This window comes from Macaca nemestrina, chromosome 17 (assembly GCF_043159975.1).
Source record: "Macaca nemestrina isolate mMacNem1 chromosome 17, mMacNem.hap1, whole genome shotgun sequence".
Taxonomy (NCBI): domain Eukaryota; kingdom Metazoa; phylum Chordata; class Mammalia; order Primates; family Cercopithecidae; genus Macaca; species Macaca nemestrina.
In genome coordinates this window covers 51,332,125-51,348,763 of record NC_092141.1, presented here as the reverse complement: position 1 = coordinate 51,348,763, position 16,639 = coordinate 51,332,125, and the positions used below count along the sequence as shown (strand labels likewise).

At 44.5% G+C, this 16,639-nt stretch overlaps 2 protein-coding genes across 2 annotated transcripts in view; both read right to left on the bottom strand.

Annotated features, from left to right (window-relative positions):
* Positions 1-200: 200 nt before the first annotated feature.
* On the bottom strand, positions 201-14,353 carry LOC105476803 (mitochondrial ribosomal protein S23). Its single transcript, XM_011733009.3, has 5 exons — positions 14,214-14,353; positions 13,507-13,677; positions 5,139-5,216; positions 4,880-5,006; positions 201-4,189 (listed from the first exon to the last, which is right to left on the bottom strand). The coding sequence occupies exons 1-5, from the start codon at positions 14,255-14,257 to the stop codon at positions 4,037-4,039; spliced, it is 573 nt and encodes a 190-aa protein (XP_011731311.2). The 5' UTR covers positions 14,258-14,353; the 3' UTR covers positions 201-4,036.
* The window catches only part of LOC105476804 (CUE domain containing 1), a 106,516-nt gene continuing 103,442 nt past the window's right edge, over positions 13,566-16,639 (bottom strand). The window contains exon 11 of the mRNA XM_071082894.1: positions 13,566-13,677. The gene's annotated coding sequence lies outside the window, so the exon portion shown is untranslated. The remainder of the gene's footprint in view (positions 13,678-16,639) is intronic.

Below are 16,639 nucleotides of genomic sequence, written 5' to 3'. Positions count from 1 at the left end.
AATTGGCCGGGCGTGGTAGTGGGCGCCTGTAGTCCCAGCTACTCGGGAGGCCGAGGCAGGAGAATGGCGTGAACTCAGGAGGCAGAGCTTGCAGTGAGGTGAGATCGCACCACCGCCCTCCAACCTGGGTGACAGAGCGAGACTCCATCTCAAAAAAAAAAAAAAAAAAAAAAAGGAATGTCTGCCCTCTTTTATACTACTTTTTTTTTTTTTTTAATTTTATTTTTCGAGAAGGCGTCTCCTCTGTTGCCCAGGCTGGGGTGCTGTAGCATGATCTCAGCTCACTGTAATCTCCGCCTCCTGGGTTCAAGCGATTCTCCTGCCTCAGCCTGCCAAGTAGCTGGGATTACAGGTGCCTGCCACCACACCTGGCTAATTTTTGTATTTTTAGTAGAGACAGGGTTTCATCATGTTGCCCAGGCTGGTCTCAAACTCCTGACCTCAGGTGATCTGCCCATTTTGGCTTCCCAAAGTGCTAGGATTACAGGCATGAGCCACCACACCCACCCTATACTCTTAATAGGTAGAGAATCATTACTACTTGAATGAAGGCCACAGTAAATGAGGCAGGAGTACAAACAGTAGACCAGGTAGACCAACAGCAGTGAAGCACCTTATGAATACAATCTGTAGGGGGTTCAGTAAGGGACTTGATATTATGTAGTTTCTGAGCACAGACACCATTTGAAAAGGGCACGGAAGGTTCAATTCCTACAGACCATGGTGGAAGGGACGGTGTTCCTGGCCAAAGAAACTGCATGTACATGTCCATCCCACTGCCTTTCCAGGGTCTCATGCAGTATTCCTAGACAAATCCAGAACTGATTCCTTGCCCCTGAACCTCTACTGTACTTTTATATCAGAGTTTAAAAGGATTCCTGTTCATCTTGCTGTTTCACAAGTCACTCCTGTGGTCCCAACTCGATTTTAAGCTGTTGTTGTTGTTGTTGTTGTTGTTGTTGTTGTTGTTTTTGAGACAGGGTCTTGCTCTGTCGCCCAAGCTGGAGTGCAGTGGCACGATTTCAGCTCAACTGCAGTTTCTGCCTCCTGGGTTCCAGCAATTCTCCTGCCTCAGCCTCCTAGGTAGCTGGTATTATAGGCACACGCCACCACGCCCAGCTAATTTTTTTGTATTTTTAGGAAAGATGGGGTTTCACTATGTTGGCCAGGCTGGTCTCAAACTCCTGACCTCAGGTGATCCGCCCGCCTTGGCCTCCCAAAGTGCTGGGATTACAGGCATGAGCCACGGAGCCCGGCCTGATTTTAAGCTCTTTAAAGCCAAGAATGCAGTCATGCTTCCATTCTCTCCAAAACGTGATGGGGATCTGATGATGGCTTTTGCCCAAACTGTGGGAATAGTTCTGAGTTTCCAGAGTAAGCTTCACACCTTTCACTATGTTTTGATCACTGAGACTCAACCTAAAGAAGTCAATGAGTGACAGCAGCTTTTTTCCCCATCCAGAAATTTGCTATACAGGGATGGTCTTTCCCTTCTGGTCCAGAGTCCCAGTCTGGTTTAACAAGATCAGAATGTGTAGGGAAATGCATTCTCATACATTGCTATGAGAGTCTAGTTAAGCACAATTTCTATGGACGAAGATTTGCAAACTCAAAATGATCTACTCCTTGATCCAGCATCCGGTAACTCTAGCAGCCCATTTGCAACACAGTAAAACAAAGAACACTTTCTTCAGTCAGGCACTGATTAAATCACAGTGGATCTCTGAGACATATTAACTAGAAAAGCAAGGTACAGAACAGTATGCATAGTGTCCCATCCATGCCCAAAATATTTCTGGAAGAACACACAAGGAAATGGTGACAGTGGTGGCCTCAGGGAAGGGAAAAAGGGTGGCTGGTGAACAGGGGTGGTAGACTAGCTTTTTACTGTTAAGTTTTGAACCATGTGCATGTATAATTTTTTTAAAGAATTATGCAACAAATAACTTCTTTAAAAGTCTTCGGCCCCAGTACAGTGGCTCAGGCCTGTAATCCCAGCACTTCGGGAGGCTGAGGCAGGAGGATCGCTTGAGGCCAGGAGTTTGAGATCAGGCCAGCCTGGGCAACATAGCAAGATTCCATCTCTACAAAAAAAAAAAAAAAAAGGTTAAAGAGCCAGGCATGGTGGCACATGCCTGTAGTCCTAGCTATTCGGGAGGTGAGCCAGGATGGCTTCGGCCCAGGAGTTTAAGACTGCAGCGGCATATGCGCCACTGCACCCAGCCTGGGTGACCCAGTGAGACCCCCATCTCCTAAAATTTAAAAAAAATGTAAGGCCAGGCATGGTGGCTCACGCCTGTAATCCCAGCATTTTGGGAGGTTGAGACGGGTGGATCACTTGAGGCCAGCAGTTTGAGATCAGCCTGGGCAACATGGTAAAACCTGTCTCTACTAAACATACAAAAATTAGCCAGGCTTCATGGCATACACCTGTAATCCCAGCTACTCGGGAGGCTGAGGCAGGAGAACTGCTCGAACCCAGGAGGCAGAGGTTGCAGTGAGCCAAGATGGCTCCACTGTACTCCAGCCTGGGAAACAGAGTGATACTCCATCGCTTAAAAAAAAAAAAAAAAAAAAATTAAAAATCTACAAGAGGAGGAAAACAAACAAAAATGGGACATCAACCCAGACATGAAGGAAAAAAATTTTTTTAAGTCTTCATCATTGTGGCAAAAAAAACCCTGCCCTTAAAAACCCAGAAACCTAAGGTTTAAAGAGATGAGTGACCCCTCAATTCTTTGTTCCTCTGAGAACAGACTGTGTCTTTCATCTGCTTTTTAAGTCCTCTTCCCAAGGTCTGGCCCAATGTTTGGTCTCAATGGTTGTGTAATGTCTTTGAATGGATGAAATTTACTTCCCTACCAAAAAGCAAAGCATTCTCCAAATGCAAGCAATTGTGAAACAGTGATAAAGGTCGAGGGGGAAGCAGCACGGCTGAGAGCTGCTTTTGCCTCATGTATTCATTCACCTGCATAACTGAGCACCCACGTGCATGGATGTGTACCATGTCCAGACTGTGAGATGTGGACCTGCCTCACAGCGTACCAGGAGAGACGAGACCACACACAAAGAACCACTGGATAGAAAAGCTACATGAGTTTTAAAATAGGGAATTTCTGAAGCAGCTTACTACTGACAGCTGAAAACCACTGGCTTGACCACATATACAAAGGCTGCAATCTCAGAGGGATATTTCATGTATTTAGTAAAACCTAGGGAAATGAGGAAGGCAGGGCAGTTGATAAAGACTTGTAGGTACACCTTGGCCCCAGGGAGGCAGGTGGATGCTGGTGGAGAGCATCACCTAAATTAGCTGCCTCCTTTCTTGGCAATCCTGTTATCTACACCATATGAATCCAGTCTTTAGCTGGATATAACCATTCATTCACTTATTCATTCAGCAAGTATTTACTGAACAGCCTAGTCTGTGCAGACCTATGTTAACTGTCTCCAGCACACTCAATCCATGACATTAAAGTTACAGTTTTGGCCTTTGTGCAATAGCAATGACAGGTCCCCACTCTTACCACAAAGTGCAAGTCAGCTTGGCCTCTCAAGTGGAAAGATAATCATTCTATAGCAAGAAGTACAAAGATTCTCTGCAGACAAAACCAGTTAGCCAAGGGATCACACCATGTGTACATGTAGAAGTTTGATGGATCAGAAGAAATATGTACCAGGGAATCAAATGTAGCCAGCCCACATACTAACAAACATCAAAGCAAGCCTAGTCAGACTGAGTCCCATTTGAACAATCTTTATAAAGGTTTCTTCATGTTATTTACAATTCAAAGTAAATTTACTTTATAAGCAGCTAGGGAATTCTTTATTTAGTAATGTCCTAACATAAAAGTTCGCATAACTGCTTCTGTCAAACTATGATACCGAGCTTTATGACAACCCAGAAATAACTAAGAGAAGGCAAACATAATACCTTAGAGATCAGGAAACATTTACACAGTTCAACTGTTTAAAAATAGCTCAACATTCAGCCAGTGAGTAGCGTGAATGCCAGCATACACAGTATACAGGTCCTTCAGGGAGGCGAGAGACCTTTCAACTGGTCTGCAGGTGCCTCCAAATGCTGGTCCTGTGGAACTTCTTTCTGAGTCTCGTTCTCTTCCACCGCAGTCTGTGGTCTGACACTCAAGTGTTCGGATTTCCAGGAATCGTGACTACCTTCATGTTGCTTAAAAGACCAGATGTAAGTATCACACAGGTGTTATATTTTCACTCAATTAATTGGCTAAAGATATATAACTAGGCATATTCTATCACTGAGTGAAAAATTTAGCACTAATATCTCAGATCCAATTCTACTATAACAAATAGTAAACACGATTTTAAAAAGTCTATAGAACCACAATTTCAAAAGCCCTAATGACGACTCACTTGTTTCAAGTAGCACTCATTACCACAAAATTCTAGTATATTCAGTGTAACAGTATTTGACCTGGAGTTTAAGAACATAAGCCAAGGTTAGGGAAAGAAAACCAAGTCTCTCTTTAACTTCCATCAGATTGGCAACTCTGGTCAACCCTCTGCATCTGCAGGTTCTACATATGCAGATTCAACAAACCACAGATCAAAAATATTTTAGCAGTAAATAAATAAAAAAATAACAATAAAAAAATATAAATTTTTAAAAATAGAGTATAACTACTTATATAGCATTTACATTGTGTTATGTAAGTCATTTAGATATGATTAAAGTATATGGGAGGATATGTGTAGGTTATATGCAAAACCTACAGCACTTTATAAAAGGGATTTGAGCATCCGTGAATTTTGGTATCCGCAGGGGCCCTAGTACCAAACCCCTGTGCATACTGAGGGACAACTATAAACCCAGTAACAATTTTAACAATGAACTACTCACAGTCCTTGCTTCGCCAACTCGTCTTAAAATGACACCTTCTGCCAATAAAGCCTTCCCTGTTTCCACAAATAACTTCTCTTCATCTGTTTCTCCAAGTTTCTGCAGCTCAGTGTACTTCTCCACAAACCTGTAATTCCAAGCAGTCACATTTTAGGTCTGTTTGTAAGCGTTGTTAAGACACGCTGTTACACAGTATCAAATGGATAATGAAATCCTTAAAAAATAATATGAATAGCCTAGGACTTATAAAATGGCTTACCGTTGACAGGTAGACTTGTAGTTTGGATTGAACAGATCAAAAGCTCTTTGACCAGACCCATACACTGAATAAAACTTCCTAGAAAATGCAAACAACATAATATAAATCTCTGATTATAGACTGTGAATGAGAATGGAATAAAAGAAATAAATAAGTGCTAGTTCCTGAAGAGTTAAGTACAGTACAACCCACAAAGCCTAAGCTGAACAGTTTTGTTTTTTTAGATAAGTAATGCACACATGCACATGGTAAATACATCAAATAGCACAAAAGGGTGGCCAGTGAAAAGTAACACTCCCTCCCATTTCTGCACCCCAGCCCCCCAGTTCCCTTCCCAGGAAGCAATACTAACCAATTTCTTGTATATCCATCCAGAAATATTCCACTAATATACTAGCACATATGCACTATCATTCCCTGTCCCCAGCCACATTTTTAACCCAAAGAATAGTAAACCTTGCTCTACATCTTGCCTTTTTAAAAACTGAGGTATGGCTATGCACAGTGTGCTCATGCCTATAATCCCAGCAGTTTGGGAGGCTGAGGCAGGCAGATTACTTGAGACCAGGAGTTCAACATGGTGAAACTCCATCTCTACTAAAAATACAAAGAAATTAGCAGGCATGGTGGCATATGCCTGTAGTCACAGCTACTTGGGAGGGTTAGGTGGGAGAATCGCTTGAATCCAGGAGGCGGAGGTTGCAGTAAGTGGAGATCGCACCACTGCACTCCAGCCTGGGCGACAGAACAAGACTCTGTCGCAAAAAATAATAACAAAATAAAAATAAATAATAAAAACTGAGATAAAATTCACACATCATAAAATTAACTCCCCCCCCCCCCCGCCCAAAGAGACAGGGTCTCACTGTGTCACCCAGGCAGGTAGCAGTGCTGTGATCATAGCTCACTGCAGCCTCAAACTCCTGGGCTCAAGCAATCCTCCTGCCTCAGCCTCCTGAGTAGCTGGAACTACAGGTTCGCAGCACCACCATGCCTGGCTAAGTTTTAAATTTTTTTGTAGAGATACAGTCTCACTATGTTGCCCAGGCTGGTCTTGAACTGCTAGCCTCAAGAGATCCTCTCACCTTGGCTTCCAAAAATCCTGGGCTTACAGGTATGAGCCACTGTCCCCAGCCCAAATTTAACATTTTTCAGTGTGCAATTAAGTGACATGTAGAAAACTCACAAAGCTGTGCAACTAACACCTCTATCTAGTTCCAAAACACAGTCATCACCCCCAAAGGAGGCACTGTATCTGAGCAGTCACTCCCCATTTCTCCTCCCTACATCTTGCCTTATCAGTGCATGGAGATTGTTTCCAGTCCTTTGCTACTCTAAACCGTGCTGCAATCATTATCTCTATTTATAATTTTAGCGCACCACATAAATAAGTCTGTGGCATAAATTCACAAATGTGGTATTACTGGATCAAGGTACGTGCCTTTGTAATTAAGCCTTCCAAATTGCCAAAATGCTTTCCAAAGTGGCCGCACCAATTTACATTCACATCGGTAATACATGAGTGCCTATCTCCGCACACCCTGACCAAATGACATTCTCCAGCTGAGCATAGAGGCTCATATATATAATCCCACCTGCTTGGGAAGCTGAGGCAGGAGGATCTTTTGAGGCCAGAAGCTCACCACCAGCTTGGGCAATATGGTGAGACCTGAGACCCTGTCTCAAAAAGAAAAAGAAACAAAACAAAACAAAACAAAAAAATATATACACACACACACACATGAGCCAGGTGCAGTGGCTCACACCTGTAATCCCAGTGAAAAAATATATATATATTTAGACCAGGTGTGGTGACTGATGCCTGTAATTCCAGCATTTTGGGAAGCCAAGGCAGGAGGATCACTTGAGGCCAGGAGTTCAAGACCAGCCTGAGCAATATAGTGGGACCCCATCTCTACAAAAAAATTAAAAATTAGCCAGGAATGGTGGCATACACCTGTAGTCCCAGCTACTCAGGAGGCTGAGGTGGGAGGATCACTTGAGACCAGGAGGTCAAGGCTGCAGTGAGCCATGATAGGCGCCACTGCATCCCACCCTGGGTGAGATCCTGTCTCAAAAACAAACAAACAAAAAAATACACAAACACACACACACACACATACACACATACACACGCACACACGTTCTCCAACTTTTTGATCTTAGCCAACCTGATAGGTAAGAAACTAGAACTCTTTATAGTTTTAATTTGCTTTTCTTTTGAAAGAGACTGGACATCTTTTCGAGTTTAAGAGCAAACTGAATTTCCTTTACTGTGAACTGTCCAAGTTCTTTGTCCACTTTTTGATTTGATGGCTGCTATGGACTAAATGTGTCCCACCAAAATTAGTATGTTGAAATCCTAATCCCCAATGTGATGATATTTAGAGATGGAGACTTTTGGAGATAATCAGGTCATGGTAATCAGCCCTCATGATGCGATGAGTGCCCCGATAAGAGATAGGAGAGCTTGCTTCCACTCTCTGCTCCTCTCAATGTGAGGAATCAGGAAGACAGTCCTACCCAGAACCTGACCCTACTGGCACCCTGATCTCAGACTTCCCAGCATCTGGAACTATGAGAAAGAAATTTCGTTTGTTTATAAGCCACCTGGTCTAGGGTAATTTGTTATAGCAGCCCAAACTATGACAGTGGTCTCTTAATGATTTCTAAGCAAACTTTGTAGCCACATACATAGAAAATTAGTCCTTTGTCATATTGCAAAAGTCCATTGCAAAGATCTTTCCCAGTTTGTTGGCTGTCTTTTGATTTTGCTTATGGTACTTTTTTATACAGAAAATTTTAATATTTTCTTTTTTTTTTTTTTTGAGAGGGAGTCTCGCTCTGTCGCCCAGGCTGGAGTGCAGTGGCTGGATCTCAGCTCACTGCAAGCTCCGCCTCCCAGGTTTACACCATTCTCCTGCCTCAGCCTCCCGAGTAGCTGGGACTACAGGCGCCCGCCACCTCGCCCAGCTAGTTTTTTGTATTTTTTAGTAGAGACAGGATTTCACCGTGTTAGCCAGGATGGTCTCGATCTCCTGACCTTGTGATCCGCTCGTGTCGGCCTCCCAAAGTGCTGGGATTACAGGCTTGAGCCACCGCGCCTGGCCAATATTTTCTTTTATGGCTTCGGAGTTTTATATCATGCTTAAAAAGACCTTTATCACTCAGATGATTTTTTAATTCTCCTATGTTTTCTTCCAGTACTGTTATGATCTCACTTTTTACACTTAGGTTTTAATACATCTTTTTGTTTTATTTATTTTGTTGTAAGTGCCTTCTTTTTTTTTTTTTTTTTTTTTTTTTTAGAGATGGGGTCTTGCCATGTTGCCAGGCTGTTCTGAGTGCAGTGGCTATTCACAGGTACAATCATAGTGTACTACAACCTTGAACTCCTAGACTCCAATGGTCCTCCTTCCTCAGCCTCCCAAGTAGCTGGAACTACTGGCATGTACAACCACTCTATAAGCTTTTTTAAATATCAAAAACACCAAAAAAAAAAAAAAAAAAGAGGGCCACAAAGAGCTTCAATAAATTATATAAATACAAGATAATATTTTGGCATTAATAGAAATAATTTTTATATGTTCTGACAATAGTAAAAAATTTAAGAATAAAAAAAGAATTTAAAGAAATAATATTTAACAGGCTGGGCATGGTGGCTCATGCCTGTAATCCCAGCACTTTGGGAGGCCGAGGTGGGTGGATCACTAGAGGTCAAGAGTTTAAGACCAGCCTGGCCAACATGGTGAAACCCCGTCTCCCTAAAAATACAAAAAAAAAAAAAAAAAATTAGCCAGGCGTGGTGACACATGCTTTTAATTCCAGCTACTCGGGAGGCCGAGGAGGAGAATCGCTTGAACCTGGGAGGTGAAGGTTGCAGTGAGCTGAGATTGAGCCACTGCACTCCAGTCTGGGAGAGAGAGAGAGCGCAACACTCTGTCGCAAAAAAAAAAAAAAAAAAAAAAAAAAAAAGTAGTATTTAACAAGAGGGACCAGTAAACTATTCCACATTCTCCAATCATTTATCACCCAGTTCCAATGTTATCTACAGCAGAAGCACAAATGATTTTTTTTTAATTTTTTTTTTTATTTCTTTATTTTTGAGACGGAGTCTCGCTTTGTCGCCCAGGCTGGAGTGCAGTGGTGCAAACTCGGCTCACTGCAACCTCCGCCTCCTGGGTTAAAGCGATCCTCCCACTTCAGCCTCCAGATTAGCTGGGACTACACGTGCACGCCACCACGCCTGGCTGATTTTTGCATTTTTAGTAGAGATGGGGTTTCACCATGTTGCCCAGGCTGCTTTCGAACTCCTGACCTGAAGTGATCCACCCGCCTCAGCCTCCTAAAGTGCCGGGATTATACCTGAGAGCAAAGCACAAATGATTTTAATGTATCAATGAACCACAAAGTGCATGCAATGGGTCTGAGAAGAAAGGTGCTGAAAAAGCATTTAATCTCCTTAAAGATCTCATGTCCTATGCCGAAAATTTCCAAGTAGAGCAAGAACATACTTGTTCTACTATCTTAAAAGAGTGCTGGGGTTAGGGGTCCCAGGGGGAAGCCTGGGCTCCAATTCAGAACATAATGACCTTATAAATTCCATTTTCTAGCATCCTGAAATAACAGTAAGAATAATGGATGTGTATTATCAAAGTCAATTAGGCACATTCATTGGTCTAAATATTTAAGAGAAAAAGGAACTAGACAAATTCTAGGTACTAAAAGCTAACTAACATCAGTATTCAAGGGGAGGGGCTTTGTCACTAAACTCCTAGTGAGAGATTTACCACTTATTTAGATCTCAGATAAATGTATAGGGATGCTAAATGTGGCCATAGAAGTGGTTTCTAGCCTACTGTTGCTGAAATTGTTTCAGAAAACTAATAAAACTCTGATGGCCATTCTCCAAACAGTCCCAATTCTGGCCCTCCACCATTCCTCTCCAAGGAATTTTCTTGCATTTCTCTCTACCAGCCTCATAGTTCATCTGTTCATTAATCCATTAGCTTCTTCATTCAAGAGACAATTAATAAGCAACTTACATGCCACACACTGGGCTAGGCACTGAAGTTACAGGAATGAATGTGACAATGCCTGGCCCATGACAGTGCTTAATGAATGCTTGTTACTGAATAAAGACAGGGCATTTGTAATGTAGAGCTATTAAAGACAAGCTAAGGCCACAACAGGGGCAGTATGAACAAAGCTCTCAGGGCATACAAAAGGGGAAACATGAAAACTGACTGGCAGCAGAAAAGTAGTCCCAAAAAAGTTGTGACATCTATTTTCTTTTTTTTTTAGTATGAAAAAAATAGAGAACTTTAAAGATATTTTTAAGAATGTTGCTAGGAGGCCGGGCAGGGTGGCTCATACCTGTAATCCCAACACTTTAGGAAGCCGACGCGGGCAGATCACAAGGTCAGGAGTTCGAGACCAGCCTGACCAACATGGTAAAACCCCATCTCTACTAAAAATACAAAAATTAACCAGGCGTGGTGGCGTGCACTTGTAATCCAGCTACTTAGGAGGCTGAGGCAGGAGAACTGCTTGGACCCGGGAGGTGAAGGTTGCAGTGAGCCAAAATTACACCACTGCACTCCAGCCTGGGTGATAGAGCGAGACTCCATCTCAAAAACAACAACAACAACAACAACAACAAAGAATGTTGCTAGGAAACCATTAGAAGCACATTTTCTGTGACTAAGTTTTGGGAAAAGGAGAGTGAAGGAGGAAAGAAGATTAAAGAATGAATATTTCTACTAGTTTCAACCCCTCATTTGCACTTTGAAAGATAACTCAGAAAAAGAGAGTTGAGTTTACTGAAAAAGACTTTCCCAAACCCGCTAAGCCTAAAGGCAATGAAGCCAGCAAAAAGAAAAAGTGGGTAGATTTGAATACATAAAATACTTCAGTGCCTAGCACAATGTTTAGCACAATGCTTAACACATAGAAGGCACCAAAAAAATTAGTGGAATGAAATAACCAGCTTCTATAAATTAAACAAGCATTATTAATAACAAATAACATATAAATAAATGTCTGGAGTGTATGTCAAAGACTTAGTATCTTCAATTCAATAAAGAATTCTTACTGATCAAGAATAACAATTATTAAAATAGGTAAAGAAGACAGATATTTCAAAAATAAATTCAAATGGCTAATAATCATGAAAGTAGAGAAACTTGTCAAAGAAACAGAAATTAAAATCTCTAGACACAATTACTGGTTTTCTTTTCCCAAGACAGAGTCTTGCTCTGTCGCCCAGGCTGGAGTGCAGTGGCATCATCTCAGCTCACTGCAACCTCTGCCACCCAGGTTCAAGCTATTCTCCTGCCTCAGCCTCCCAAGCAGCTGGGATTACATGCCCGGGCCACCACACCCAGCTAATTTTTTAATTTTTAGTAGAGACGGGGTTTCATCATGTTGGCCAGGTTGGTTTCGAACTCCTGATCTCGTGATCCGCCTGCCTGGGCTTCCCAAAGTGCTGGGGTTATTATTTTAAAACCACCTAGATCAGCCAGGTGCAGTGGCTCATGCCTATAATCCCAGCACTTCGGGAGGCCAAGGCAGGCGGATCATGAGGTCAGGAGATCGAGACCATCCTGGCTAACACGGTGAAACACCGTCTCTACTAAAAATACACAAATTAGCCAGGCGTGGTGGCAGTCGCCTATAGTCCCAGCTACTCGGGAGGCTGAGGCAGGAGAATGGCGTGAACCCAGAAGGCAGAGCTTACAGTGAGCCAAGATCATGCCACTGCACGCCAGCCTGGGAGACAGAGTGAGACTCCGATTCAAAAAAAAAAAAAAAACTACCTAGATCAGGATCCTGTCTCTTTTGGAGACAGGGTCTCCCTCTGTTGCCCAGGCTGGAGTGCAGTGGTGCAATCTCAGCTCACTGCAACCTCCACCCTCTAGGTTCAAGCAATTCTCCCACCTCAGCCTCCAGAGTAGCTGGGACTACAGGCACCCACCACCATGCCCGGCTAATTTTTGGTATTTTAGTCAAGACAGGGTTTCACCATGTTGCCCAAAGTGGTCTCAAACTCCTGAACTCAGGCAATCTGCCCGCCTCAGCCTCCCAAAGTGCTAGGATTACAGGCATGGGCCACCATACCTGGCTCAGAAAAAAAAAAATCTTAAATAATCATTACCAATACTGACAAGGATAAAGTAAGAACTCTCAGAAACTGCTAATCAGAGTGTAAACTAAGACAACTCCTTTTTTTTTTTTTTTCGGTAGAGACAAGTCCTGCTATGTTGCTCAGGCTGGTCTCAAACTCCTGGGCACAAGCTATCCTCGCCTACGCCTCCCAGAGCACTGGGATTACAGGCACAAGCTACCACATTCAGCCTGTGATTTCTTCTTTATGCTTTCCTCGTGTATCTAAATTTTCTACAAGTAGCATGTGTTGCTTTTAGAACAAAAGAGGAAATACTCTTGCCACTGAGCTTAAGAAAAAAAGAGAAAACGGATGCTAAAAAAAATAAACAAAGAACACATGATTTTCCTTTAAATTCCTAGTGATTTGTCTCACTCTGTCGCCGAGGCTGGAGTGCAGTGGTGCAATCTCGGCTCACTGCAACCTCCACCTCCCAGGTTCAAGCAATTCTCCTGTCTCAGCCTCCCGAGTAGCTGGGACTACAGGCACCCACCACCATGCCCGGCTAATTTTTGTATTTTTAGTAGAGACGGGGTTTCACCATATTGGTCTGATTCATCTCGAACTCCTGACCTCAGGTGATCCGCCCGCCTTGGCCTCCCAAAGTGTTGGGATTACAGGCGTGAAACACCACGCCCGGCCTCTCTTAGACTTTTAAGCATCCTTTCATCTGAGTGGCTTCAAAGATCCGGACTACTAGATCCATAGACCACGTTCCTCCTATCTCTACTCCTGGAGAAGGCAGGCATAATGATCACCATAAGCTTGGAGTCAGAGATGTGATTCTCAGATCTGCCACCCTCCTATGTATTTAGTAATTAATAGAAGTTAGCTAATTTCCCGGAGCTTCGCAGTCTCCTTGAATAAAACGGAAACAATACTTCCTTGTAAGTTAGAGTAAGGCCTTTAGAGAATGAGACAATGCTTGCAAAGAGCTTAGTACAGTTCCTGGCCCAAAGCAGATGCCCAGAAACAGGCAGCTATAATTGCAATGATCTTTCAGTTGCTGGGCTCCAGATTCCAGTTTTCAGAACTTCAGTTTCACTATGGGGAAGGGGTGCTGACTCCCTAATTTGGCTAGATAAGTCTTCTCCACAGGGCAAGCCCCTGACTCAATTTCATATTTGAATTCCCAGACTGCTACCGAAACCTCCCCTTCTTAAGTTCTGTTGCCTCCTGTCCACTACAGGGCTGAGCACTCACGCTCTAATCTGATCCTCGTGGTACCAGATGTCCTGGATGGAAGCTTTGGCTTTGCCATATCGCAATCGGGGTCTTTGGAAGACGGGCTCCCTCAGCGGGGGAAAGGCATTATATATGTCCAACCACAGAGGTTTCTCCTTCAGCACCCCGGCCCGAATCAGGTTCCGAGTCCTTAGAGAGGGAACAGAACGAAACTGAGTCATTTGCAGTAGCCTGCCAAAGCCCCTTAATCAGTCTAGCACAGCTTGGGACATTAAAGGTATTACGCGGTTTGCAACACAGATAGGGGGAGGACTGCTCCCCACCTACAGGGAAGGTCTGTCCACATCCCAAACCAAACTAACAACGCTCAGGGGTTAAATCCCTCTATCTTCTTTTGTGCGTCCCACCCACGTTCCGTCACGGAAAAATTCAAGAGCGGTCTAGTCAGGCCCATCGGGCCCTTCCTCCCTTCCTCTTCCCAGAGACCTCCACTCGGGGAGAGGCGGCTGCAATAATCTTTAACATGACACATAAACGCAAGGAGAGGCATCCTCAGGCACAACTATTCGAAGCCAGAAGAAAACATGGGAGTCTCACCCAACTCAGCCCCCGCACCCTGCAGAACGCCTCGCCCTGCTCAGGTCCGCCCCAAGTAAGAGCGTGACCAGCTGAGAACCCCAGCCTGGGGTAAGCACCCTCAGCCCACCGCGGCTCGGAGCACACACCGCGAGAAGACGCTCCCTACGGTTTCCAGCCGGCTGCCTGCCATGATCTGCGCCTGGGATCAAGCGTGACTAGCTGCTACCGGAACCGGAAGCGGCTGCTCCAGATAAAGGGCGCATAAGTTGCTGGCCGAGCCGAGGATCACTGTGCTTTCACCACAGCCCCTGCGGGAGAGCGGCGCAGGCAGAAGCAAGTGATAGGCCGAACGGGCGCGCTCCGAGGTTACTTGCCAGTTTCAGGCAGGAGCACTCGATAGCAGAGCCAAAAGGGAGGGAGCGAGCCAAAGCCGGACAGAAATAATAAATGACCGAGCTGGGGGAGGGATTCATTATGGTGGTTGCTTTACTCTCTGTCGCCTTGTTGAGCCAACTCCTCTGAAAAGGTGGAGCCACGCGGAGGAGAAGTAGTGGGGCAGAGTGGGGGTGAGGCGCAGCCTACGGTCCTGGGGAAGCCAACAAAGGCCGAGATTTGAGGTCACCAGCTCTAGGCCCACGCTGAGCCTAATGTTGTTCAGAGTCACAGACTACGCAGAAGAAAACGAAGGCCGGAGAGGGGCCGTCACTTGCCCAGCGTCGTGCTAGATTTCGGGCCTCCGCCTCTGGCTGTGTAGTGCTCCCACTAAGCCCCTCGTCCCCGGAGTGCCACCTGCATCCACGCTAACTGGGATGCTGGCTGCAACTCGTGTTTCCCGCGGCCGGCGTCGCGGGCTACCTCCTCCTTGGAACTCGAAAAGTGAAAGTGTCCGGAACAAACAAACGCCGAGAAGGAAACGAAAAAATCTGCAGAAAGTCATCTCTCAGTGTTAAACTGTAAAAAAATATAAACTGTGTGTAGCGTATACCCTTTGACCCAGTAATCATATTTCGGGGAAAGAATCTCGTAGAAATTAAAACATCAATTCATGAGGATATTTGCTTAAGGATCATCGTTGCAGCATTGTTTGTAGTGGGAAAAAAAATCTATCAGATGAGAAATGGCTGGAAAATTATTGTTCATACTTTCTTTGAAACCCTATGCAGCTATTAAAATGAATGAGCTAGATCCGTATGTATTTACCTAGGTTAACGTACATGACATGTTTAAATGAAAGACGAAGTGGCAAAGAAACATGTTTAATGGAATCTCAACGTGTTAGGAAAAATAAAAGAAAAAGAAACACCTCTATATATGTTTGTGTTTGAGGATAGAAATTCTGCAGAAGGACACCCAAGGCTGTGAACATGGGGTATCTTGGAGTGAAATTGCAGGCAGGGAAGGGAGAATTTTTTCTTCCTTTATACGTGCTTCAGAGTGTGACTTGCAAAGAGATGGTATTCATATTTGAACTTTTAATCCAATGAATGTTTTGAATCACACACAATGTCTCCTGGGAACCTAGTCAAGTCATGCTAGAGTCCTCCCACTCAGAGGCTGGTGAGGGGGAAGAAGGGACTGTTTGATGAGTACTTACTACTTGTGTGTGTTATCTTACTGAATCCACATACCTTCCCATAAGGTAGCTATTAACATCCTCATTATAGATGAGAAAGCAAGGCCTCAGGAAGTTAAACTTGTCTGATAAGCAACTGATAGAGCCAGCCTGTGGGGGCGGGGCAGACAGGGCCCTTTCCAGGACCTCACACTGCTGCCTAAGCTATGCCTAAAGCTGGAGGCTGGTAGGCTCAAGAGCCCAGCAGAAGGCCGCTCCCCCGCCCCCCTCCCCACAACACACACACACACACACACACACACACACACACACACACACAGAGCGGGAATCCAGTGATTTGAGGCCCAGGGCTAACCTGTAGTGGATTTCACTGCTGCCTCCAGATCCTCTGTAACAGAGAAGAGACAGCACAGCTCTGGCCCCAGGCCAAGTGTAAAGGCTGTAGTCTCCCAGCCCTCAGGAGGTCTAAAAGGCCATGCTCTGGGGAGAGTAAACATGCTCCCAGCTAAATATAGTCTTCCCAGGCCTCCTAACAACTTTCTAATTCTGTCCCAGCCAGCACTATCTGCCAGCCCAGATTACAGGCACACTTCTCTTCTCCCACCAGGAACTGCTACTGTAGGTTAGTGCAGTCACTGCAGCTAAAGAGTTAAAGGGTTTATTCTAAGAACAAGGAGGGGGAACAAAGACACAAACCCTCAATAGGGGAAGAACTGCAAGGCAGAAATGTTCTCTCTAATCTTGGGGTGGTCCCTTCCTCTTCCAATCCTTTGAAGTTTGCCTTTCCAGCCTGCTTCTATGACTGAGAGCAGAATATTGGTGGGCAGACTGTAGGTACTTTTGGGATAACAGCCTTCCGAGGCTGCACAAGAAGTACACACCCAAGAAGCATTCATTCATAATACAGGAGGGAGTTGTTGGGCAGCAGGGGGCAGGCAGAATGGACATCTGAGACTGTCTTCTAGAGTAGGGACCACAGCCACCCAAGGCTGTGAGGGG